The 27006-nt window shown below is 41.9% G+C and overlaps 1 protein-coding gene across 4 annotated transcripts in view; it reads right to left on the minus strand.

The window, feature by feature from the left end:
- CCDC88C (coiled-coil domain containing 88C) overlaps positions 1-27006 on the minus strand; it is a 172293-nt gene that overhangs the window by 28196 nt on the left and 117091 nt on the right. For all 4 annotated transcript variants that reach the window (XM_061611966.1, XM_061611965.1, XM_061611967.1 and 1 more), the window contains 7 exons: positions 25837-26018; positions 14456-14593; positions 12171-13241; positions 8254-8381; positions 6827-6968; positions 1448-1636; positions 431-592 (listed from right to left, as the gene is read on the minus strand). In XM_061611966.1, the coding sequence (XP_061467950.1) occupies positions 431-592; positions 1448-1636; positions 6827-6968; positions 8254-8381; positions 12171-13241; positions 14456-14593; positions 25837-26018 (2012 nt within the window). The remainder of the gene's footprint in view (positions 1-430; positions 593-1447; positions 1637-6826; positions 6969-8253; positions 8382-12170; positions 13242-14455; positions 14594-25836; positions 26019-27006) is intronic.

The following is a 27006-nucleotide window of genomic DNA, read 5'->3' on the forward strand; positions in this document are numbered from 1 at the left end:
CTTTCATTTGAATATGTTGATAAACGCTCATAATGGTATACCAAAAGAAAGGACAATCAAAATGTTATATTACTGCAATTGCCTCAGATCAGGAATGGGGAATTGCTGGACTACAATTCCCATTACCCCTGACCATTGGCCATGCTGGCTGGGACTGATGGGAGATGGAGTCCAACAATTCTGTACTAACTCTGTGAACATTTTTTTAAAACCTTAATAGCACCAAATCAAGAACAAACAAAATCCAAGGACATTCCAATTTTCTTGAAAAGTCAACAATTTATTAGTTCCACTACCTTAGGGGAGAGGGCCGTCTTTTTTCCCCTACTGAATTCGCACTCAAAATGATGAGACTGATGCTAACTCTTGCCCATTCTAAACTAAGACACTTAGAACATTTATTGTAGAGGTGCCTAGGGATTCTCCTGACCTGGAGCTTGGCTGTTTGTGTTTGCATTGTAGTGTTGTGCTCTTGAAGGAAGACGTTTTGCTTCTGTAGTGTCAGGATCTGACTGCTGAAGGAGGTGTTCTGAGTTTCCAAATGTTTTAGCTGTTCCTTAAGAAGCTGCTTCTCTGCATGCAAGGCTGCGTTCTGAGAGAGAAACAGAATTGAAAATGCAGGAGGAAAAAAGTTCAACTACTACATATTCTGGAGAACGTCTCGGATGCACGGGAAGTCTACATTATCTTCCGTAGTTCAAATAAAAATAGATCAACGCTTTAATGTTGTAGACTTTTAGAATGAGCAATGGTGCATACATTACTGAAATTGGTTGCAAGTACCCCGTATGCCCCAGTCTTTCATGCCAGTAATAAATAATAAAAAAACAATGAAGAAGCAATGAAATGAAGCTTCCATTCTCTTTTCCCTAAATCAGGGGCTTCAAGATGTGTTCAGGAGAGAAGTGGGACCCTTAGGAAGGCTATCACGATTTCTCAGTGTGGTCTATAATGGCAGACTAGGTCCGTGAATGACAGCTTGCCCACCAATACTGATCTTCCCCTCCAATATGCAACATAGGCAGTGGTGAGCATGTTTGGGGGCACTTTTACTGTTCCTAAAGTGTCTCAGCAGTGTGTGCATGCCATAAACATGCACCAGTATCTTCTGCAAAACACACAAAATGCCTTGACAGACCAGTCAATATGGAAAGGGTTTCCTGGAAGTGGAAAAGGTTTGAAAGCCATTTCTGATATTTTATCCCAATCTGCGTCTGTACTGTAATTGTTAAAGATTTTTTAAAAGACTTTTTGTTTTAAAGATGTTTTTAAAGGGTTTTTTTGGTATTTTATCACTTCTTGTTTGCCATCCTAGGCTCTCTCTGGGAGGAAGGATGGGATGTAAATGTAATAATAAAAATACATACATTGGATACAACCCCATGTGTCACCTAGAATGAATGTAAACCAACACAGTAAAGCCTGTATTTGAAAGGACAAAACTTACATTCCTTTCCAGTTCTATAGCTCTGTCCTTCACTTTCAGAAGCTCCATGGTGGCTTCTGTGTGTCCCTTTCCCCACTTTTCCTTTGCCTGATGACAGGAAACAAAGTCTTCAGAGGGCTGCTTCAACAAAGTCTGCATAAGGATTCCATCCTCTTGCTTCTGCTTGAGACCTTCAAAGTCCTTCCTCATCTGTAATACAGATAAAGTTTGTAAAATCTGCAATGAATACAACTGTGATGTCTACAGAACTCAGCCTAACACCAAGAGGCCTTTTTCAACGGATCCCAAAACACTTGATCAAGGCCATTCATTTTGGTTGAAAACATTCAGTGTTCACTACTTCAACTACCTCTTTTTTACTGCCTTTTCTATTAATATTTCTATTATTTTTTATATAAACATTTAAATATATATGGAATCCTGTTTTCAAATGTTTCTACACGGATGGTGATTTTGTATGAGAACCTCTCATTGCTTGTTACATCTTTCATTTCTACAATCTACCTCTTGGGGGCTTTGTGCTCTTCAAGACTTCAATAGGTCAGTATTTACCAAACTTCTCACAGGGGATGCCATTGTTTATTATTATGTAATCTTGCCCTTCACCAGCAGGTTCCAGGGCGGGTTACAGCAGTCTAAAATTCAGTATGAAAAGCAATTAAAATAAATGATTATCACAGGAATAGAGTGGGTCCTGAACACATAAATCTCAAAGACCAAAGGCCAGGGTAAAGAGGTACGTCTTTAGCATCCATCAAAATCTGTACAGTGAAGGTGCCAGGTGGGAATTCCACAATTTAATGGTTGTCACAGAGAATGCCCTCTCCTGGGCTACACATACCTCTGAACTTTTGAGGGTGGTAGAACCAGCAAAGGTAGTGGGCCTGTTCATCCAAAAAGTTTACTTTTAGGTGAGCATGTAGATGAGAACAGAGCTTCTTCAGCGATGGAATCCAAAATTATCCGTCCTCAGTAATGCCCAACCCATTTTCCTGTTTGAGTCACTGTTCTAAGAGTACCTCTTGACAAAAACGAGACAAGCCAGATATGTGACTCATTCAGTAAATCAACAGGCAACCTCCTCTGAGGCAGATAATTCTGTCTCTCTCTATATCAGGAGTGATCAAAAGATCTCACCACACCTCACACAAAGATGAACCAGAGTTAGTCATCCTCAGCAGAGATGACTTCCCTGTGTGTGTTTGTTCTGAGCTTACAAGAGACTTTACTCCATTTTTTTTTCAATAGTGTGTGAGAGAACTAGAAAAGGTCCTCAAATGTAAAGATGTATCACTGAACACTAAAGTCAGGATCATTCAGATCATGATATTTCCTATCTCTATGTATGGATGTGAAAGTTGGACAGTGAAAAAAGCTGATAAGAGAAAAATCAACGCATTTGAAATGTGGTGTTGGAGAAGAGCTTTGTGCATACCATGGACTGCAAAAAAGACCAATAATTGGGTGTTAAACCAGAACTACCACTAGAAGCTAAAATGATGAAACTGAGGTTATCATACTTTGGACACGTAGTGAGAAGACATGATTCATTAGAAAAGATGATAATGCTGGGAAAAACAGAAGGAAGTAGAAAAAGAAGAAGGCCAAACAAGAGATGGATTCCATAAAGGAAGCCACAGACCTGAACTTACAAGATCTGAACAGGGTGGTTCATGATAGATGCTCTTGGAGGTCATTGATTCATAGGGTCGCCATAAGTCGCAGTCGACTTGGAGACGCATAACAACAACAACAAAGCCAGCTTTCTTTATTTAGAATTGCTCTGTTAGTGACCAGTGACAAATGCCTGATCAAGGCAATTAGGTGAACACACATATTACTGGTATAGCATGAGGGAGATGAGAAGAACCATCTTGCCTGTTTCTGTCTTTAGTGATGCATATCAATTGTAAGCATAACTTTTATGTATCACATGCATCTTATCTTCATCTGCAATATACAAGTATTAACATTATAGTGAAATGCAAGCTCCTATCCAGATGACTTATTCCTAATCAACAGAACAAACCTCATCATGGAACCTCATGAAATATCTAAACTTTGTGCCATACTGCATGTTATGTTGTGCCATACTGCATGTTGCCACCCTGGGCTCCTGCTGGGAGGAATGGGGGGATATAAATCAAATAATAAACAAACAAACAAACACTTTTATTTTGAAGAAAAAGCAATACAAGGACCCATCTATGATGTGTTTTCCATCAGGCCCCCACACAAGTTTTCTGCTGAAACCCCCATCCTGGCTGCTTTTTGCCCCTGACTATAATTACAAACAACATTTTTGTTGGCAACAGCAACCAAAGAGCACAATGGGCTGGAAACTGGTGTGGACCCCAATCTGGATTAAGTGTGATGTGGCTCCAAAAAAGGCAAATGCTATTTTGAGCTGCATTAACAGAATTATAGTTTCCAAATCACGTGAAGTATTACCGTATATTCCGGCGTATAAGATGACTTTTTAACCCTGGAAAATCTTCTCCAAAGTCGGGGGTCGTCTTATACGCCGGGTGTCGTCTTATTAGGGTTGCCATATTGCCCGGATAGCCGGGTTTTACCCGGATTCTAAACATGCCACCCGGCGCCTGGCTAACCCCTTAGGTGGCCCAGATTCTCAGCTTTCATTTAAAAAAAAAATTAAGTTTCTAGGTGGTGCGGTTCTCGAGATATATATAAAAACGTCAGGCACCCCCCCCCCGGTTAAATCTTTTTTTAAACTACTGTATAGCACTTCGTAGCTTTAACCCCGCCCGTTCAGGATTTCAGCCAATCAGTGAAGTGTTTGTTTGGTGGCAGTGTCTGCAAAACTTCATTGCGAGGCCAGAAAATGGTGGTTTCCCCTCCTGTTTATCTGAAAATCTCATAAATTGGGTAGGTATATACATTTCAGTTTTCCCCCCTGTTGTGTGTAGGAGTCAGATCCTGGGCAGTGTTTTGAAAACCTTCCCAATAGTTGCTTTTGGGGGTAAAAACAGTGCTAATCCCATATGTCCAGAGTAAATCCTATTGAATTCAGTAGGAATTACTTTTGAGTAGACATGATTATGAATGTGCTGAAAATCAATGGGACTTTGGAGTGAATGTAAAAAAGAATTGTGTTTGTGTTCTCTTTCTGCCCCCCCCCAAGTCCTATTTTAAAGCAAGTAGGCAGGGCTTACTTAGGTATTGCAGTTTTTATTCTGTAGGAAACTAATACTGATTTTTAAAAAACTAATACTGATTTTTCTGCAATGACCAATTGGTTTGACAATAAACTATTATATGGGCTGTATGTATTTATATATCTGCAGTGTGTGCGTGTGTGTATGGAGTCTTTCCAACACCCCTGTGAGGTAGGGTTGGAAACCAAGGCAGCTCACAACAAGAAATAAAGCCATTTAAAATCCAATAACCATAAAAACAAGTATAAACAGTTGCAAAACAGTGTAAAGTGGCATGATTCGGAATTTTGGGTTGTGTGAATGAAGTTGCTTATCACTTGAGGTTGCATTTCTGTCCCTGTTTGAGTAGGCCCCATTGAATACGCTGGGACTTGCTTCTGAATAAATAAATTTAGGATTGCACTATAAATATCTTTACAGTTTGTGTAAATAATAAATATATTTGATAGTTATGCTTATATAAATATTTCTTCATTTATCATATTTTTGGTTTTGGTTAGGAATCCTGACTGGTTGTGAGATGCTTAGTTTTTTGCCTTATAGGAATCTTGTTGTGGTTGGTATGGTATTTCATTTAGGAAAGTGTTACTGCCTTCTGTATTTTTTTTTCCTATTTGCATTTCACTTATCTTTAACCTCACTCCGTTACAGCCATAGAAACAACAGCAGCATATGCAAGATAATTAACTCCCATTAGTGATAAGAACAAGAATTTATAATTATTATTTCAATTAAAACAAGAGGCTTATCAATACTTTGAAGAGGACCAGATATTTATTTTCTTTCTGAGCCCAGGACTGGGTCTTTCATGATGCCCGGTGTGTGTGTGGGGGGGGGGGGAGCAGGAGAGTAGTCGATAAGACAGACATCCTGGCATTGATAATCGAATTAGCAAGGTATGTGTGGGGTTGTTGTACACTTCCAGGCTCAGTTTCATTTTGAGTATGGAGGTGGAACCTGTGTAGATGTGGTTATGAAAGGGAGAAGAAATTTTGAGTTAAGCAAAGCTCTGCTTTTATAAAACCTAAGAAACATACAGTACTTTGAATGTCTGAGTGCCTGCACCAGTGGAATACTGGAGGAACTTGTAAAACTTGCTGCAACAGTATTTAGAACTGAGCATGTGGTGTGAAAGACTCCTTTTCCTAACATTTTGGCTTGTTTTTCTGATTGTGTATTTTTATTGTTTTTACTATATTTGTAAGCTGTGCTGAGCTCTGTTTTTAACAGCAAAAGGGCAGGATATAAATTCTCTTAATCAATCAATAAATACTCCATAGTGTTGGAAACTAGAGTCTAGGCATTTAATGTTGCTTTTAAAAAAAAGATTTCTCACATCTTTCCCCAGTTTTTGGTGGTAATTCCTAGGCACAAAAACAAAACAACTGGACAATCCAAATATTAATATTTATAAGTTTATAAGTGACAGTTTTCCTGCTAAGTACCTGCATGTCATAAGCAGGGGTAGTCTTATACGGCGAGTATATCCCAAACTCTATATTTTAACTGGAAAAGTTGGGGGTCGTCTTATACGCCCAGTCGTCTTATACACCGGAATATACGGTAGTTCCCCTCTATTCAGCACTGGTTAGGCCTCATCTTGAATACTGCATCCAGTTCTGGTCTCCGCACTTCAAGAAGGATGCAGACAAACTGGAACAGGTTTAGAGGAGGGCAACGAGAATGATCAGGGGACTGAAAACAAAGCCCTATGAGGAGAGACTGAAAGAACTGGGCATGTTTAGCCTGGAGAAGACTGAGGGGAGATATGATAGCACTCTTCGAGTACATGAAAGGTTGTCACACAGAGAAGTGCAGGATACGGAATAATGGGCTCAAGTTGCAGGAAGCCAGATTTCAACTGGACAGCAGGAAAAACTTCGTAACTGTTAGAGCCATACGACAATGGAACCAATTACCTAGAGAGGTAGTGGGCTCTCCGACACTGGGGTCATTCAAGAGGCAGCTGGACAGCCATCTGTCGGGAATGCTTTGATATGGATTCCTGCATTGAGCAGGGGGTTGGACTTGATGGCCTTATAGGCCCCTTCCAACTCTACTATTCTATGATTCTAAGCACATTTTCCAGAGCAGGGCCCACAATTGCTTTTTCTCCAAAATAAAAGTGGCTAATTTACGCATTTTTTTGGTAACATACAATACCACCTATTATATCATGAAACAAATTTTCCCCTCTTACTGTGTTTAGTTCATTCTGTAACTGCTGATTCAAGGTAAGAAACTCTTGCAGCTGAGCCTCCAATAAAGCAATTTTCTCTTCTTTATCAGCTAGTGTTGTCTTTAGGGCACATTCAGTTTTGCTTTCGAATATCTTGTATTTCCTGTGAGACAATGACCATGTCAATAATGGAAAAGATACAAATCCTAACCTTGAGAAATTTCAGTTATTCCTCCTGAATATTAGAAATGAGACCCCAAGGACCCATTTTTCATCAATATCATACTTTTTCAACTGCAAATGTATACTTATGAAGCTAGAAACATTAAATGAGAATTAAAGCACTTGGACATGCAAAAGGGCACTATCGGGGATGGGCCTCAGATGGGAGAGGATTTTCATCCCAGCAATTGTGGATGCATGCTGCTATACCAGAGATAAGGAATGGGATCTGGCTGACCAGTTCCGTATCTTCCCCACACACTGGGTATCAGGTTTGACAGAGTGATTTCCCACCCACCTGCCAACCACCTGCCATCACAATAAAGTCAGGTGACCCGCTGCCCATGCAGTTTGAAATCAAGCTGCATGGACAAAGCCACACTACTTTGCAAACCCTGATGATTAGCTGATCACTGGGGCTTACAAGCTCCTGCATACTGTACTTTGCAAGCCCCAGAGATCAGCTGATAGTTGGCATTTGCAGTGCTCTCTGCATAAGGCTTTACAAAACCCTTTTCAGCCCAGTCATATCTTTACCTGCCCCATACCTTGGCCAAAAGAGCCTGGCAGGTCAAATGGGGAGGCCTGGTGGGTGTAATGAGACTTGTGGGCCAGAGGCTTCCCACCATTGCTCTAAACAAGACAGTAGCATCATCAGGTCTGACTGTGCTGGGGGGATCCTTCCCTCCAGGTGCTGCTGTTGGAAAAGACAGGGCTAATTATCTTTTCAGTGGGAAAAGCCAGAGAGAGGAGCTCCTTCTGCAGTCACCCCTCTGCTACTCGGATCTTTGCAGTTGTCCACAACTACCTAAAAATGGTTTCAGAAGCAAGTGGCATGGATAACAGAACCATTACATAGCAGAGTTAACTAAATTGCAATGTTTAAGTAAATCCCTGATCTCAATGAAGTGGAAATGCCTATTAGTTTAATTCACCACGGCTTGCAAGATGTCCCTACACTCTGTGCAGCTGGCAGATTGAAGAGAAAGCCACCTCTAAGCACCTCAAGCTCTGATAGGGGACTTTCATCTACCTGTATAAACTTCTTGTAGAAACAATAATTAGCATAATTCCTTTAGCACAGGCACATTAACTGGAGAAGATAGAAGTATGGACACCAGAGAACAACTTTTGATAAAACTACACAGAACCTAGAAATGAAATGAGGGAAAACTAAGACAAATGGTGCAGGAAATCCTTCCAAAGGAAATGGGTGATCTTCTCACTTGTCATTGTTTCCATTATCATCCTGTAAGAGACGCTCCTTATTTAATCCAATCTTCTCCAGTTCCTGGTCCAGCTTGTCCATCTCACTAGACAACCTCTGGCTCTTTAACTTCTCAAGAACCAAATCCTGGAAACGGGACCAAATTAATTAGAAAGCATTAACAGTGAGAGCAACAATTACACAATGCTTTCTATAAAACAATCATGATTTTGGAAGCCCCTTGGACTGCTTCACAGACTTTTCTTGCACAGCTGTCACTGTTGGGAAACTATGTGACCACCACATGTACAAGAGATAACATGAGATAAATGCATGTGACTTACTGTGTTGTGTGTACATATAGCAAAATAAAGATCTTGTCATACATGTGGTGACTGCATAGTTTCCTGGTCACCACAGAGTTTATATTTGTGCAGGATATCGTGCATGAACAGCCCTTGGTTTTCCGAAACAAATACACATTCATGAAGGACCAGTAAAAGAAAGTGGATGTCCGGGAATGGTAAGTTTTATGGATGTGTTTTTGATTGGGCCCATGCATCCTATACAAGACTATTTCTTCTACAGGATATGGTCAGAAGACACATGATGCAGCAACCTTGCTGAAACTAATCTAGATGTGTGTTGGTCAATTTCTGGACAAAAGGCGCTTTGGAATCCTATATGTGCTACCTTGAGTTCCATGAAAGAAAAGTGGGATATTAAAATAAGGAAATAAAATGTGCTACCACTGTATCACAAATGTACCTACACTTTCATTAAGTCTTTCTATCTTCCCAGCTTTACAGAGAGATCTGCTATACAATACTTCTCTAATTAGAACATTCAACAGTGGTATAATTTTGCACTGGATTTAGAAGTGCATTTGAAACACATATGTGAACAAATTGAAGCTTAATCCAGACAAGACAGAGGTGCTCCTGGTCAGTTGTAAGGCGAATCAGGGAATAGGGATACAGCCTGTGCTGGATGGGGTTACACTCCCCCTGAAGACACAGGTTCGCAGTTTGGGTGTGCTCCTGGACTCAGCGTTAAATTTGGAGGCCCAGGTTTCTGCAGTGGCCAGGAGTGCTTTTGCACAATTAAGATTAGTGCGCCAACTGCGCCCGTTCCTTGAGCTGTCTGATCTGGCCACGGTGACACATGCCTTAGTTACATCCCGTTTAGATTACTGTACTGCGCTCTACGTGGGGCTGCCTCTGAAGACTGTTCGGAAACTTCAGTTGGTACAATGTGCTGCAGCCAGAATGCTAACTGGGGCTGGTTACAGGGACCGTACTACCCCCCTGTTAAAAAAGCTCCACTGGTTGCCACTCTGTTTCCGGACACAATTCAAAGTGCTGGTGTTGACCTATAAAGCCCTATACGGCTTAGGTCCAGGCTATTTATCAGACCGTATCTCCCTGTATGAGCCTGCCCGGGCCCTGAGATCCTCAGGAGAGGCCCTTCTCTCAATACCCACATCTTCTCAAGTACGAGTAGTGGGGACGCGTGAGAGGGCCTTCTCGGTGGCTGCCCCTAGGCTTTGGAATTCCCTTCCTAGGGAGGTAAGAATGACCCCCTCTTTGCAGTCCTTCCGCCAACAAGCAAAGACCTTCCTATTCCAACAAGCCTTTGGAATTGAAGGCTAAGGATAGGGCGTGAAGGGTGCTGCATTGCTAATGTCTATTATATCATTTTTAAACTAGTTTGAACTTTTTTAGCTATATGTGTGTATGGTTTTAATATTGGAAATAGTTTAATCTTATTTTAATGTAGACTTTGTATGTTTTTAATTATATGTATTTTTTATCTGGAAGCCGCCATGAGTTCCAGTTTTGGAAAAATGGCGGGGTATAAATAATAATAATAATAAGGCACTTTTTTGAAAAGCCACATCAAACCTAGCCGTCCTTCACCATAGTTTCCCATTTGGCTGGTTCAGGAAACGATGGATGCCAGCTTCAGAACAAGCTGGTATTAAATGAACTTCAAACTGTGGTTTGTTATCCTGACTTGTTCAGAGGTTTCTCAGTTTTAGAAATTTCCTAGTTTAATTGAGGGTCATCATAAAAAGGAAATAAAAAAGTCTCTGTGTACAAGCATGTTTATCTTGGCTTAATATCCTAGCAGATGTTTGAGAGCAGTCTTTCTGGAACCAGATTAACCAGAGAACTAAGCCTTACTTTGTGAACAAACCTTCACTGAGGATTTATGTCTTAGTTGTTCTGTGTGCTCGAATCCACAACTGGCCTGCAAACTATGACCCTCACTTCTGTGGTTCAGAAATCAGGCAGGGACTAAGACTTTCCAATGACTACTACTCCATGATTGTGGGCCAGACAGAACTGTACATATTATCTACAGCAGGGGTCAGCAGAAGACAGACTGGGACCTCATTTGTTTAACAACAAATCAACTTTTTTCCATTAAATTAGGCTGCTGCAAAGAAGAAGACTAACCAGAGTGGACTTTTGTGTGAAAGGACTAAGCTCAAAAAAGCACTTAGAGCCAACCTGTTCTTTACTTCTTTTGTGTTCTCTAGTATCTTTTGTACCTGGCTCTGGTTGGTAGATCTTAAGGTTCTAGTAAAAAAACAAACGTGGATCCAACACGTCTGAAGTCTACCCAACAACAAAAATGAAAATTCAGCCTCTCTCTAGGCCAGTGTTCTTCAACTTTGGGTTCTCAGATGTTGTTGGGACTACCTTGACCTAAGCTGGCTGGAGATGATGATTGTCTTAATCTAAGAACTTCTGGGGACCCAAAGTTGAAGAACAGTGCTCTAGGCCAAGACAAAATGTTATGCTCCAAGTTGTCACACAGTGTCCCCTTAATCCCTCAGCTTGATCAGATACACGTTCTACATATTGTTCTATATATGCTAGATCAGAGTTGCCAATCCAGCACACATGGGCATCTTGGTGCCCACAAAGGCCTTCACTGGCACCCCCATGCAGAGACTCCAGTCTCTGAATTTTCATTAAAAATAAGTAAGTCTCTAGCTTTCTTTGAAAGAAAGTTATGAAAATGTGGAGGTACCCTTCTAAGTAATTTCTCTGAAATGAGCCAGCCTGGCTGCTCCCATATGTCAGTGTTTTGCCCAATGAGTGAAGTCAGACTGTGACTGATAAGACTGTTTGGACACCAGGCAATAGAAATCACTGGGGTCCTAAAGAGTTTCTGTTATCCCCTTCCCTTTTGTTCACTTTCCTGCTTCTGTCTTGCTATCTACTAGCCTTCAGAATTTCCATAGTTTGCCCTTCCTTTTTTCCTAGCAACCTGGATGGGTTTGTCTGAGATCAGGTACTCCCTAAAAGATATTTTCTGCAATGCTACTACACAATGTGCAGGTGGGTATTAGCAAATCCCCTCCCTAAATGGCAAATACAAAATGTGAAATCTTTGCAGAGAGGCTTAGGCAAGTTCCCTGCTACGCAGGAGCTGATGTCCAAACACTCATTAAGAATTCACTGTGTGGTTAACTTACATTACAATGGTATACATACTTCAGAAGTAAGTCTCTTTGTATTTAATGGGGCTTACTCCCAAGTACGTGGGTACAGGTAACAGCTTAGGCTTTGGTTTAGGGCTGGCATTGGGAAAACAGGGTTCTTGTGCCTTTAAAAGCTGTATCTCCGCAATCAGGACCAGCAAGACATAGCTGACTTCCCATGGTAAATATGAGGTTGTCCGGGGGGTGGGGTGGGGAGAGGAGGCAATGACTATACTATCACTAATTTTGTGTTATGCTACACCACATGGCAGCCATTTTGTGTTATACCATGCCCCTCATGGTAGCCATTTTGTGACTGGTACCCTCAATATTCTCTCAACATTTGAGATGTACCCCCTGGTCCAAAAAGATTCGCGAGTCCTGTGCTAGATGCTAAAATGCACTCTTCAGACAATGGGACTAATGTTACAGGTACTTACCTCTCTCAATGTAGCTAGTGTTCTCTTGTCAATGGTAACTTGCTTTATGAGGTCTTTATTGTCCTTTTCAAACTCTTTCATCTTATTACAGGAGTCTCTGGATCGAGCAAGTTCTCTCTCTAGTGTTCTGTTTTCCTTCTCCATGGTTGCCAATTTTACAGTGTTCTCGTCCAAATTAGCATCTTTCAGCTCCACCTGCTGCCAAAGCCTTTTTGTCTCCTTCTCCAGCATCTTCTTGTCTTTATCCAATTGGGACACTTCTTGCTCCAGCACTTTCTTTTCCTTCTCCAGCCACTCCAGACGCTTATTACAAACCTTCAGCTCCTCTAATTTCCTCTGGAGGGTCTGATTTTCACTTTCAGTGCCCTGGAGTTCCTTCTCCAACTGCTGGATTTTCTTACTGCTATTCTCCAGAATCTGCTGGAGCCTTTGGTTCTCAGCATTCACACTCTGGTAACTCAGCTCCAACCTTTCCGATTTCTTGATCAGAATCTTTAACATCTCTACATTTCCCCTAAGCTCCTCTTTTTCTCTCTCCAGCTCTTTATTTTCTGCCTCTATCTGAGCCATTTTTGCACCAGCAAACCTCATTGTCTCTACCATTCTCCTAAGTTCCAAGTTCTCTTCATCTAGCTCTTTGTTGTCCTTTTCCAAGCTTTCCAGACGGACAGAAACATTGTGCAAAGTGTCTAGGGATTTTTTCAGCTTCCTGTTCTCCACTTCCAGATACCCATTTTCTTGCTCAAGAACCACAACTTTCTCTATAGTGATTTTCATGGCAGCAACTTTCTTTGTGAGCTGCTCATTCTCCCTCTCCAGCTGATGAAGCTCCTTATCCATTTCCTCTACTCTTTCCACCCTTTCTTTAACCTGTTCAAAGTCCTTCTGCAATTGCTTCTTCTCAAACTCCAGTTTGCTGAGCTTGCTGCTAGTCTCTGTAACGGTTTCGTGGAGTATTTTGTTTTCTATTTCAATGTCTTTCACTCTGGCCTCGCTGCTCACTTGAGACCTCTGCCTCAGTGACAAAACCACTTGATTGAGATGGTCAGTTTCCTTTTCTAGGTCTTTTATCTAACATTCAGAACAAAAACACAATGGTGTGTTAAGACCATATGAAAAGCCCTGCTGCATCACACCAAAGGCTTATCTAGTCTGGCATTCTGTTCCCACAGTGGCCAATCAGATGCCTATGGAATGCCCACAAGCAAACTGTGAGGGTAACAGCACTCTCCCATGCATTAAATACCAGAACATTGCAAACAATCCCTTGGGAATTCACATAACAAGAAACAAGCTCTTGACTGAACAGGTGAGATACAATACACAATGAGCTGTATTTCAGCAAGATGTACATAAGTATAAAGACTGCGTGGCTGCATCAATATTATCTGTACTCTGTTTTGCGTGATCTCATAGGACTATGAGACACATTGCCCTGATGGCCGCTAATCAGAGCTAATCTCTGTGATGATTACGTTCAGGCAAGGCGCTGGAAACCTTTGACCCTCCAAATGTTGCTGAACCACAACTCCTAACATCACATCCCTGGTGATGCTTGCTAGGGCTGATGGGAGTTGTAGTTCAGCAACATTTAGAGGGCTGAAGGTTCCCCACCACCATGTTTAGACCAATGGTCTGATTTCTATGTATCCTTAAAGGTCCATATCCATTTGTAACTTGCCCCAGATTTGAGGGAAGGGCCATAGCTCAGTAGTAGAGCAAATGCATTGCATGTAGAAGGTCCCAAATTCAATCCCAAGTATCTCCAGGTAGGGCTGGGAAAGAGTCCTGACTAAGCCCTGGAGAATCACTACCAGTCAGAGTAGGCAATACTGAGTCAGGTGGACCAATCTGACTTGGTATAAAAGAGCTTTATTTGAATCAATGAATGCCTGAAGCTATTCAGAACAGCAGCAAAGTTGTTGCAATTCCTTTCAGCATCTTTAGAAATTTGATCAGTATGCAATTGCTAATGTAACTCAATTTTTCCTTGAGCAATGTGTGAGTTGTTACTTTCTCTTGATATTCACTCTAAACTAGAAAGTCAAGGTGTCTAGAAGGCCAGGAAACTAGTGCTTGGAGACACCCAAAGAAATATATGTCGGTAAAGATTAATGGGATGAAACTGCTTCATATTTTTGATCCTGCTCAGCCCTTGGACTAACTTCCTAGCAGGAACAAATTTTGGTGTCCCTTTACATTTGGAAGGGAAGGAGGCTTTCTAAACAGCCAAGTAACCAACCAAACATGCCTCTGGATTGTATTTGCAAGGATTGTCTCTGCACCTGTCTCTCTTTGTCGGCTTTCAACGTCTCCATCATGCCCTGAAGCTCCTCCTTCTCTTTTAGAAGTTCCTCGCTTAACGCCTCCAAGTCTTGATGACTTTGCTTCTCCCTCTCAATCTGGTTTTGCAGCTTTTCAATCTGCATGGAGAAAATTACAATATATCACACGCAACCCTGAACAAACATTGTTCACATATGAAAGACATTATGAGAAAGTAAATACTTGCACATTTGTCCATTCACCAATAGCCTTGTCAAATAACATGTTTGTGGAAATTGGATCTTTCTCTATATAAACAACAAAACCTTTTATTTCTACAAGATTGCCAAATGTCTCACCAGTTTGCAGTACAACTTCAGAGTTGGAAACACTTAGGAAACTGATATTATTTTAACTTAAAAGTGTCCATAATGCCAAAAAACTGGATGTTTTTATCCCTATCAGCCAGGTTCCACCATGTTATTTGCAAAAGACAGGATTATCCTCTGGGCATTTTTCAGTATGTACAAGGGTGCTCACATGTGCACCAGGATTCCTGGGTCTGCCCTTATCCAAAATTGCAGCCCTTATCCAAAATTGCAGTTCTTTGTACTATGGTGCAAGTGCACAGGACGGCTTTCAGAAAGGGTTTGCCTCGGAGTTGTCACTGCATACATGAAGCTCCACATACAGTGTTCTGGGCATAGCCTGGAAGGCATGCCTATAGTCCCTTTTGTCACATTAAGGCAGCCATGTGGGAGCTGAGATAGCACAACTCCTTTCCATGCTGCTTCCATGCCATGTAGCATAAGAAACCCAGGCAGTGCGGGACAAGACCATGTGACAACTCCCCATGATAATGTTGCCCCTCCAGAAACTGGAACACTACCGATACACAGGGAGGAACTCCTCCCCAAAAGTCCCACACTCTTTCATGCAACCTTAGTTGTGTGTTGCAGTGGTTTCCAGGACGGCAACATAACAGAGATGCATCTGACACCTTCACTGTACAGCTTTTTGTCCTTGCCGCCCTGGGCTCCTCCTGGGAGGAAGGGCGGGATATACATTTAATAAATAAATAAATAAATATGCTGAAGACATGCCTCTTCACCTTGGTTTTTTGACCCTTGATAGATAAATTTTAGGACCCTCTCCAGATATCAATATTATTTTAGGACCCTATCCAGTTATTGTAGGCTTCTGGACAGTGAAGTGTTTCCAGAAAGACAAGTAATGGGTTAAAACTGTGCAGCTGTCCAAGGACAAACTGCAGCTGGCACTGAACCGAAAGTGTATAAAGCCTTGGGAGACAAATCTCAAGGTGTGGGGGATGTTAGTCAGAGTAAGAGAATTGTATTATCAAGTAACTTTTGTCTTAGGGATCAGTAAAGATCCATCTATACATAACTGCTGTTGTCCGTCATTATTCTACGTTCAAGGGCATTCTGGACTGTTTGGCACCTTATTCTTTGGGCATATCGCTTCAGCATTTCATCGCTGCACAACAGTTATGAATATTATTTTTTAAACTGTTTTAATATTGTATTTCATACCATATTAACGTTTTATTTAATATTGTGATATGCCCTGGGACCTACTGGTGAAGGTCAGGTAATATAAACAACAACAAAGTTTGTAGGTGGTCTGTGATAGAATCATTTCTGATCTCACAATTAGAACATTCTAAGAAGGCAGATTCTTTGGTCTGAAAAGAGCAAGTTCTCATTCATTTTCTATATCTCCATTGTTAACTTTTGATCAAAATGAATCCTTATTAATGATTCCTGGGATAGCTTAGGCAACACTCCCCCCCCCGAACAATGAATGCAAAATTTAAGCCAAGTCGGGGTGGGGAGAGATACATAGGAAAAGAACACAATTTTTCTGATGCCCTCTCCTTCTCCAGCATTACCAGCTCACTCCAGACCCAACATACCATACACCACCTGCTTGGCTTGGCAAAACAACTACTCAGCATTACAAATGACCTATGTTTATATTCACAGCATCAGGGCATTTAGAAGAATTAAGACAATTTGCTTTGTTCCTGTAGAATTAAACAAATTCTGCAGGACTCTTTAAGGAAAAGGTCTGTGGCTGCAAAATGTTAAGCACTAAATATCGCTGCTGCCATCTGATACAATTGCCCAAGCTGCTAGCTAATTTAGGTAATCGCTACAGCTAGTAAGAACATAAGAACAAGAAAGCATTTCCTCCTTTCCCTTCCCAATAGCTGTGTTTGGACTTAATATGGGCGGGATGAGGAAATAATCTCTAAACCACACTCTAAACCATGTTTGGGGTGGGTGACAAATGGTGTTTTCAGTGTCATGTCTGAAATTGCACAAAAGCATATCCAGCCATTCAAGCCTACTCAAATTATTATTTGTGTATATAACCCCCCCACTTTAATTAGTTCATAGTACCTGTCCAATTTGGCCCTTATTTCTGAATGAATTGGCCACCTATCCAACCACGACGACTTTGGAAAGACTCACTGAGAGACATATGGCACAGTTGTAGAAAGAAATGGGTGATGGCTGGCAAATTACAAGCACATATTAGCCTCTATTGCAGGAAATATCTAGATAAGGCAGCCCTGACCAAGCTGTAGATAAGAACATTCACCATTTAGAAGTAGCTCCCAGGGGGAAGTTTGCTGAAGGCTGGAATATAAATCTTGTGTGGCAATAACTGCTATTCACAAGAGTCCCTGGGGGACCAGAAATGAAATGGAAATGTCTGTTTAATCTGCTTACTTCTTCTCAAAGACATTGCGGATGAAACATTAAAGCAATTTAGCTCAATACACATGGTTTGTATGCAACCCTTATATATGGTTAGGGCTTGAGAAAATTAATGAAAGTTAAGCTGATAAGAGCAATTAGCCTGAGACTATCAAGGATATATCATCTGTCCCAGAATGTCTTAAAACCCTCAGCTGCTGAAATCTACCTAGTGGAGAGTTACTATGTTACTCAGTGTAGATGAAGAAGCTCTTTCAGACTAAATCAGACTCCTGATCCACCTTGTCCTGGCTTTTCTGACTAGCAGCAGCCTTCAGGGTCTCAGCTATGGAACTTTCCTTGCTCACCCTAGCACAGTATTGGGTTTCCTTGCAGGGAAAAATGAAAAACTGTGCTATGACAGCATGGCAAGGAGGAGGGTACTAGGGGAGGAAAGAAGTGGAGAGGCCAGAAGGTGAGAAAAACAGGTATGTGTGTGGAGAATAGAATTAAGGGTGGTCAATGATGCCCTGAAGACATATTTGAATGGTTTTCAAGATCACTATTATTCCCATTTTTAAAATTTCCAGAGGGTAGCTGTGCAAGTCTGTTGCAGCAAAAAGAACATGTCTTGTGGCACCTTAAAGAGTAACAAATCTATTATGGTATCGGACCGAAATAAATTTATTGAAACATTTATTATGGTATGAGATCATTCATTGGTGATTACTCGTGGCTGAGTAAGACTGTCTTCCAGGGTAAGGTCTTTAATGGTGGGTCCTTAAGTGACTGTGGAGGCCAATTCTGGATCCACACAGCCTCCCACAGTGAGGACATAGGTTTCCAGATGGAAGATGGTCACAATGAGGATTTGCTAGACATGCTTTCTGCTTAGCTCGTTTGTCCCTTTCGTCCTGTACTCGTGCTTCTTCAAAGTCCATAGCACCTTTGATAATGGCCGACCTCCAATTGGGATGCTCATGGGCCAAGGCTTCCCAGTTCTCAATGCTTATGTTACATTTTTTTAGATTAGCTTTGAGAACATCTTTAAACCTCTTTTGCTGTCCACCGATATTCCGTTTTCCATTCTTAAGTTGGGAGTAAAGTAGCTGCTTTGGAAGACAGTGACTAGGCATTCGAACAACATGGCCAGTCCAGCGAAGTTGATGTTGAAGGATCATTGTTTCAACACTGGTGGTCTTTGCTTCTTCCAATATGCTAACATTAGTCCACCTATCTTCCCAAGTAATTTGCAGAATTTTCCGGAGGCAGCGTTGGTGGAATCTTTCCAGAAGTTGGGAGTGGCGTTTATAGATCGTCCATGTTTCACAGGCATACAGTAAGGTCGGTAGTACAATGTTTTTGTAAATAAGCATTTTGGTCTCTCTGCGAATATCCTGATCCTCGAACACTCTACACTTCGTTCAGGAGAATGCGGCACTCACAGAGCTCAGACAATGCTGAATTTCAGCGTCAATGTCAGCTTTTACAGAGAGATGGCTGCCAAGATAGGAAAAGTGATCGACATTCTCCAGTGTCGCACCATTAAGCTGGATTGATGGTGCTACAGATTAGAGTCCACATCATTAGATTCATGAAGTGTCATTAGATTCATGAAGTGTCATCCTAAATTGGCAGGTACATATAATTATGGTATATATATCCTCCACAACCATGCTTATATAAAGCTGCCAGCTTAGGACAACGCCTCATTCATAACTCCTCATAGGATAAGGAGCTTATGCCATAATAGATTTGTTAAGACTTTAAAGACACTTTGTAGTTTTTCCCACTTTACAAAACATTGAAACAGAGACTCACACAAAGCATGCGTGTCTATTCAATGGCCTGGTTCAGGCACAATATGAACTACGGTTTAATATTATTTGCATAAGGCAGCACAAGCCTCATCCTCCACCTTTCCTCACACAGCATAGTCAGGATGCAAACATCACAAAACATATTACATGAGCATTCCATTATCTGCATCCTCCATGGCCTTCTTTGGACTATCATTCCAGACTTGATACTGGCTTGTTTCAGCTAGCCATACATCAGGCTAACCACAGTTTCCCTCCCCCCCACCCACCCGTTTCAGATGTACCAGGGAAGTCTGGTTAGTTTAAAAGTAGAAATGAAAGCTTCCAATCTCCTGCAGCTCTGACAGAGGAGGAGATAGGGGAGGATGTGCTTATGCATAATATGCTAAACTACAGGGTTGCATTCAATGTACTGTGGTACTAAGTAGATCATTCCATCAGGCTTTCTCCTTGCACAATGGAACATTCTCATCCTCTGTTTTGTGGGCTCCCTCAACCCTGTAGAGTACATTTGGAAACAGTGCAAGATTAGAAGGGGCAGTCCTGTTACACTAGTGCTAGCTCTTGCACTAGTGCAATGTTTTAACTGAATACCCTCCAATAGTCTAATGTCTAAGAAACCCTGAGAATAGGCATGTATTTGTCTTTCTGCTGTGATAAAATATTCAAAATGTGCAGCTATTCCAACATGATATTGCATGAGAGCGCCACCCTCAAATCACAAATTGCCACTGCTTCCATGAACAAAGTCAGGATGCAAAAATCTCAAACATATTACATGAGCAAGCCATTATCTGCATCATCCATGGCCTGCTTTGAACTATCATTCCAGACTTCATGAACCTCCTCCTCCTTTATGCTGGCTTCAGTGTGAAGATCTTGCCTTATCTTCTTGGTTTGTTCACTGACACTAAACTAAGACGTTCCCAGATCAGATGGAAGTGGAAACCATGGTTTAACATATGCCAGGATTTGGGGGTGAAAACCAGCATGCAATGTGAGTATGTGTGGGGTGCTTGGCCCTGACATTTATTCCAGCTTCATAAACCATGGTTTATAATGCCTGGAATGATTGTCTGAACCAAACCACAGTTGCTATATGCAAGAAGAGATCCAGCCTACCAGCTGACCAAGTCCCAACATCAAATTCACTCTTACCACATTGGAAAAGCTTCTGTGCTGACCACTGGTTAGCAGAATGAAATATATCATTGGCCAATTTCTTTTTTTTAAATCACTGCTTCTCCACTTGGTCAGCCACAATTCCAAAGTTCTTGGATTATTATTCTCTTTGTTTCAAAACAGAAAGAAAGACCTTCCTAGTCTCTGAGACTGACCTGGTTCCACCTTAAGAAGGGTGAAACACATCAATAAAAGGTGCATACCAAGTTGTTCAAATGGCTTAGAGGTCTAGATTTTTTTTTGCAGCTTATCTTCCTTGTGACTGAATCACCAAAATGCAGTTAGAAAGTTTATTTATATACTGCATTTTCTACAAATACATTGTACTCAAAGCAGCAAATTGTACTCAGTTTGACAGGAGGCAGAAGGTGCCAAAGAAAAGTACCTAAAAGCCCCATTTATTTCAAGGGTGGAGATTCAAGCATGTTAACAATTTTCTCATTGAAATAAATACTTAACCCTGAAAATATTTTGCATGATCCAGCCCAAATATTTTGAAGTCTGTTCTCCAAGTGTAGAGTGTATCAGAAAAAAGGGTTTTCTGCGACTGAAGAGTTGATGTAGAAAATCCTCAATCAAAAGCTGTTGGCCTCTTAGCAGAACTCTGATACGTATTCCATTTAGTTTATAAAAGGGAGACTGGAGAGAAAAAACCTACAATATCTTATGGCTGAAGTATTGCTGAAGTCCACTGTCCAAAGTAAAAACTTAAAGAATGGATATAGTGTAGCCTGGCATTTGAGAGTGGTAAGAACTCTAGCATCTATTGTCAAGGGTACTTGCCTTATTACACAGCCACAAGAGTGGCTGTATACCATAGTCAGCATGGATTTTTTGCATTCCGCAATGTTAAATTGAAAATAACCCCCATGCCATTCTGATGCTTCCCACAAGCTCATTTCAAAACAAAACCTTACAAAACATATAGTCCTGAATCAGAAACACTTGCTTAACAATCCTCTAAATTTTCATGGCGATACACAAAAGCGTCAGAGAGAATAGAGAGTTCAAAGCGTAAAAAGAGAGAGAGAGAAAAATCAGACATCTTTGGACTTCTTTCTGTCAGAGTTCTCATAATCTGTTGAAATTAATTAAAAATCAGCCATGTTCACAGAGTACCTGTAATCCTGTTAGTGACCTTGCCCCATACTCTGACCTTCATCTTCTGCAGTTTAAAAGTCTAAAAAAACTTCCTAGCTGATTTTTATTTATTTATTTATTTAATTTATACCCCGCCATATGGCCAAAAGGCCCTCAAGGCAGCTTACAAAAAACATGAATATAGCAATACATCAATAGAACATAATACATCAATAAAATAATACAATTCTCAAAATTAAATAACAAACAACATTAAAAGCAAAACAGTGAGCAAGTGTTGCTTTAAATACTTATGTATATATCTGCCATTCTTGGGCAAGGCGGTTGAGCGGGTGGTGGCGCAGCAGTTGCAAGCACACTTGGAGGAAGCGGATTATCTGGATCCATTTCAATCAGGCTTCAGGCCTGAACATGGGACTGAAACGGCCTTGGTGGATGATATCAGGAGGGTGCTGGATAGGGGCGAATGCACCTTCCTTGTCCTCCTGGATCTCTCAGCGGCTTTTGATACCGTTGACCACAGTATCCTTCTGGACCGTCTGGAGAGGTTAGGTATAAGGAGCACTGTTCTGCAGTGGTTCTGTTCCTTCCTCTCGGGTAGGTACCAGAGAGTGGCATTGGGGGATGAGGTTTCAGGTCCTTGGCCTCTCACTTGTGGGGTGCCACAGGGTTCTATCTTCTCCCCGATGCTGTTCAACATCTATATAAAGCCACTGGGGGCTATCATCAGGAGATTTGGGCTGCAGTGTCACCAGTATGAGGATGACACACAGCTCTACCTCTCATTCAAATCCTCACCGAGGTTGGCTGTAGAAACCCTGTCCAAATGCCTGGAGTCAGTGAGTGGCTGGATGAGAAGGAATAAGCTGAGGCTGAACCCTGACAAAACTGAGGTACTGTTTGTGGGAGACAAGGGAAGGTTGGGGGATGTTGACCTGGTCCTCAATAGGGTACAATTGCCCCTGAGAGACCAGGTCTGCAGCCTGGGGGTCGTTCTCGACTCCCAGCTGTCCATGGAGGCTCAGGTCTCGGCTGTGAGCCAGGCGGCACTGTATCAACTCCATCTGATACGGAGGCTGCGCCCCTACCTTCCCAACCATCTGCTCCCATCGGTGGTACATGCCCTCGTCTCCTCTCGCCTAGACTACTGTAATGCGCTCTACATGGGGTTACCCTTGAAAACAGTCAGGAAGCTGCAACTGGTACACATCACTCCAATGCTGAAGGAGTTGCACTGGTTGCCGGTTATTTTCCGGGGCCAATTCAAGGTGTTGGTTTTGACCTTTAAAACCCTATACGGTCTCGGCCCAGTTTATCTGAAAGAGCGCCTCCGACTTCATCAAGGATGTCACGCAACAAGATCAGCCTCAAAAGGCCTCTTCTCTATCCCACCAGTTAAAACAGCTAGACTGGTGAGGACTAGGGAGAGGGCTTTTTCTATTGTGGCTCCCATTCTGTGGAATTCCCTCCCAAACGATTTCCATCATGCCCCCGCTATGAAGAGCTTTCGCCGGGCCTTGAAGACCTGGCTCTTCAGACAGGTTTTTGGGGTGGGTTAGGTTTATTACTACTGTTGAGATTTTAATGTTTTAATGTATTTGTACGTTTTTATTCTGTACGTCACCCAGAGTGGCTGGACAACCAGCCAGATGGGCGACTAATAAATCTAATAAATAAATAAATTTAAGAAATTTTGCATTGAACTGAATGATAATGTCGGGCATGCTCAGTAAGAACCAACTGTCAGTGTTCTAAAAGCCAGACTCACAGCTGCTGGGCTTGCCTAATCAGGGGGCCACACCCACACCAGACTTTGATTTCACTTGAGATAGTCATGACTTCCCCCAAAGAATCCTATCCTGACAGAGCTCCAGTCGCCAGAGTGGTTTAACAATCAGCCGTTCTGATTGAAGCTCTGTGAGAGGAACAGGGCATCTCCTAGGAACTCTCAGCACCCTTCACTAACTACACTTCCCAGGATTCTTTGGGAGAAGCCATGACTGTCTAACGTGAAATAGTCTGGTGTGGATGTGGCCAGGGGTTTTGGTTTAAATTTGGGTGGGAGGCTACATGTGCCTCCTGTAGAATAAAAAGGTGGGGGAAACCGTGAAAAAGAATGATACTGCTCACAATGTTTTTATTTTGGAAAGGGGCTTCCCCTCTGCCCAGTGCCCACCCACCCAAACTCCTCCCCTCCCTCCCACCCCTCCCCCAGGTCAGTTTCACTTATCCTAAGCATGATTGCACAGGATTAATCCCACTGAACTCAAAAAGCATGCAAATGATCTAACCTGCTCTCCACTTCTCCTCCCTCCTATTCCCTCCCTCTTGCTCCTTCCCTCTCCCTTCCTTCACCCCCCTTCCCTCCCCCTCCCCATCTCCTTCCAATCCCCTTCCCCCCCCCTTCTCCCCCATAGTCAGTTTTACCTATCCTAGGACTATGACCTGGGAGACCAGGGTTTGAATCCCCACACAGCCATGAAGCTCACAGGGTGACCTTGGGCCAGTCACTGCCTCTCAACTTCAGAGGAAGGCAATGGTCAACCCCCTCTGAATACCGCTTACCATGAAAACCCTATCCATAAGTCGGAATCGACTTGAAAGCAGGCCATTTCATTTTCAAGCATGATTGCACGGGAGTAAATTCCACTGAACTCAATAAGCATGCAAATGATCAAATCTGCCCTCCCATCATCACACTTTTGCCTCCTCCCCTTCCAATCTGCTCCTTCCCCCTCCCCTTCCAATCCCCTACTTCCCCTCTCCCTCCTTCTGCTCCCCTCCCCCCTTCTCCTTCCCTTTACTTTCCCCTCCCCTATGGTCAGTTTTACCTATCCTAGCCATGACTGCACAGGAGTAAATCCCATTGTACTCAATAAGCATGCAAATGATCAGACCTGCCTTTCCCCTCCTTCCTTTCTCCCTTACTCCTCCCTTTTTCCTCCCCTCCCCTCTTCCTCCTCCCCTGCCCGCTCCAGGCTTCCCTCCCCATGTTCAGTCTTACCTATCCTAAGCATGATTGCACAGGAGTAAATCCCACTGAACTCAATACACAGGCAAATGGTCAAACCTGCCCTGCTCCTCCCCCTCCCCTCCCCTCCCCTCCCGTGGTCAGTTTCACCTATCTTAAGCATGATTGTAGGGGAGTAAATCCCATTGAACTCAATAAGCATGAAAATGATCAATCCATTCTCAGCAAACTTGCACAGGAGCCCATTTCTTACCTCCTGGATTAAAAAGCAAAGAAATTCACTAATAGGCAAAAAACCTTGCGGTTTAAGAATGTTACCTATAGCCAACAGATATTTCTATCAAACTTTAAAAAGCAGGGAAATTGGGCAGCTATAGTGAATGCACAAGAGGAGCAGGAGACCTGACCTCTCTGAGATATTGTACTGCCTTACAAATTTGTAAAAATACGAACACAACCCCAGTCCAATCTACTTCCTGTGTAGCTTGGAAGAATTTGGTAACATGTGCCTCTGAGCATATGGTGAGTGGTGGCAACACCTGCAATCAGCTCAAATAACAGAAAAAAGACATGTGCTGTGCTGATCTTGTTTTAGCAGGGAGAAAGCAACAATTGATATAGTTGATATACTTCAGATAGTCACTTCAAATATATTTGATTTACATTGCAATTTTAGTGAAGTTTTCTATAGTAATTCTCTTTTGCTTCTGCTCCAACAACAATTGTGGAATAATGGCACTGATTGTTCTGCATAATAGTTTCCAATGGACATGAGGGGTGTCTCCGTTTGAACTAGATAAAACAGTGGGAGGTGAAATATATTCTAGCAAAATTCTAGGTGTGCTTTATATTTTTAATTGAGCATGCCCACCTTTCCTTAAGTGGAGTAATTTAAGCATAGCAGGCTGAAAACATGCATCTTAGGCAGGCCTAGTTTGTTTTTTCCAACAGCTAGTCATTCCTGAAGCAGCAACTTATTGTAATCAGTCTAATTTTACATCAGTGGATTGGACTGTGAAAAACCAACCCAAATTGTGTTTGCATTTTTACAAATTTGTAGGGCAGTATAATATCTCAGAGAGGAGGTCAGGTCTCCTGCTCCCCTGGTGCATTCACTATAGCTGCCCAACTTCCCTGCTTTTTAAAGTTTGATAGAAATATTTGTTGGCTATAGGTACATTCTTAAACCGCAAGGTTTTTTTTGCCTATTAGTGAATCTATAAATTAGGGGTGTACACTGACCACAACATTTAGTTCAGATCCCAATTTAGCATTTCAAAAAACAGCTCACTTTGGTTTAAGGTGCTTCACAGTTTGCCCAATTTGGATCAGGGTCCACTGAATCTGCTTCCCCCACCCCATCGCTATTAGGCAAACAAAAAATGGCTAACTTTTTTTCCTTTGTAACAGAAGTGGCAGAAAATGTAGGTATGTTTAGGCCCTGCAGAGTAGATAAAACTTGGGAAATTACAGGCAAACAGGACCAGGGGCCTTTGTGCTGGACAGGACACTTTTACTGAACAGAATAACATAAGAGTCATGTGAGATTCTTGGAAAGACTAGGTCTAGCTTGCCTGGTAAGTACAACAAATGTTAATTACCTTTTGGCCAAGCTGCTGATTCTCATTTTGTAGCTCCACATATTTAAGGCTATTCTCTTCAGAGGTTACAGATGCATCCCTGAGCTCCTGGATGATATTTTGCAGACTCTGGTTATCCTTCTCAAGCTTCAAGATGCGACTTGATGCACATTCATTCAGTTCAAAGACAAAAGACTTCCTTGCTGTTGAATTACAACGTTCAGAATACAAGACAGTGACACAGTTGTAAACAGATATCTATGTCCAGGATTAAAAAACTATTCCTTAATCCCATGTGTTATCACCTGACTTAAACAAGAGGGAAAAGGAAAAGCACACTATCCTCAAAAGACAAGCTGTGTCACTTCCATTTCGAGCATCATGTACTTTTTTATTGTCCAATTTCCTGCAGATTTCTTAAATCAATATTCCACAAGCACATTGTTTCAAATGATGTGGACTTCTGCAGTATTGCAAAAGGTAACAAAAGTTAGCAAATTGAGAACTAGCTTTAAGGGACACACCCTCCCAGGAGCTCATGCCCTCCTTATTTTATAAACAAAATTTATATACTGCTTACTTGACAGAAAGTCTCTCAGCTGTTTCCAAAAACAATCTAAAATATTCATTTTTTAAAAATACAGATAAAAACAAAGGTTAAAAACAAACTGACCTAAAATTTTAATCAAATATGAATAAAATCAGCAATTTTAAAACCATTATACATAATAAAAATACATGTTATAACTACATAAGAACATAAGAAGAGCCTGCTGGATCAGGCCAGTGGCCCATCTAGTCCAGCATCCTGTTCTCACAGTGGCCAACCAGATGCCTGGGGGAAGCCCGCAAGCAGGACCCGAGTGCAAGAACACTCTCCCCTCCTGAGGCTTCCAGCAACTGGTTTTCAGAAGCATGCTGCCTCTGACTAGGGTGGCAGAGCACAGCCATCACGGCTAGTAGCCACTGATAGCCCTGTCCTCCATGAATTTGTCTAATCTTCTTTTAAAGCCATCCAAGCTGGTGGCCATTACTGCATCTTGTGGGAGCAAATTCCATAGTTTAACTATGCGCTGAGTAAAGAAGTACTTCCTTTTGTCTGTCCTGAATCTTCCAACATTCAGCTTCTTTGAATGTCCACGAGTTCTAGTATTATGAGAGAGGGAGAAGAACTTTTCTCTATCCACTTTC

This window comes from Rhineura floridana, chromosome 2 (genome assembly GCF_030035675.1).
Source record: "Rhineura floridana isolate rRhiFlo1 chromosome 2, rRhiFlo1.hap2, whole genome shotgun sequence".
NCBI classification, from domain to species: Eukaryota; Metazoa; Chordata; class Lepidosauria; order Squamata; family Rhineuridae; genus Rhineura; species Rhineura floridana.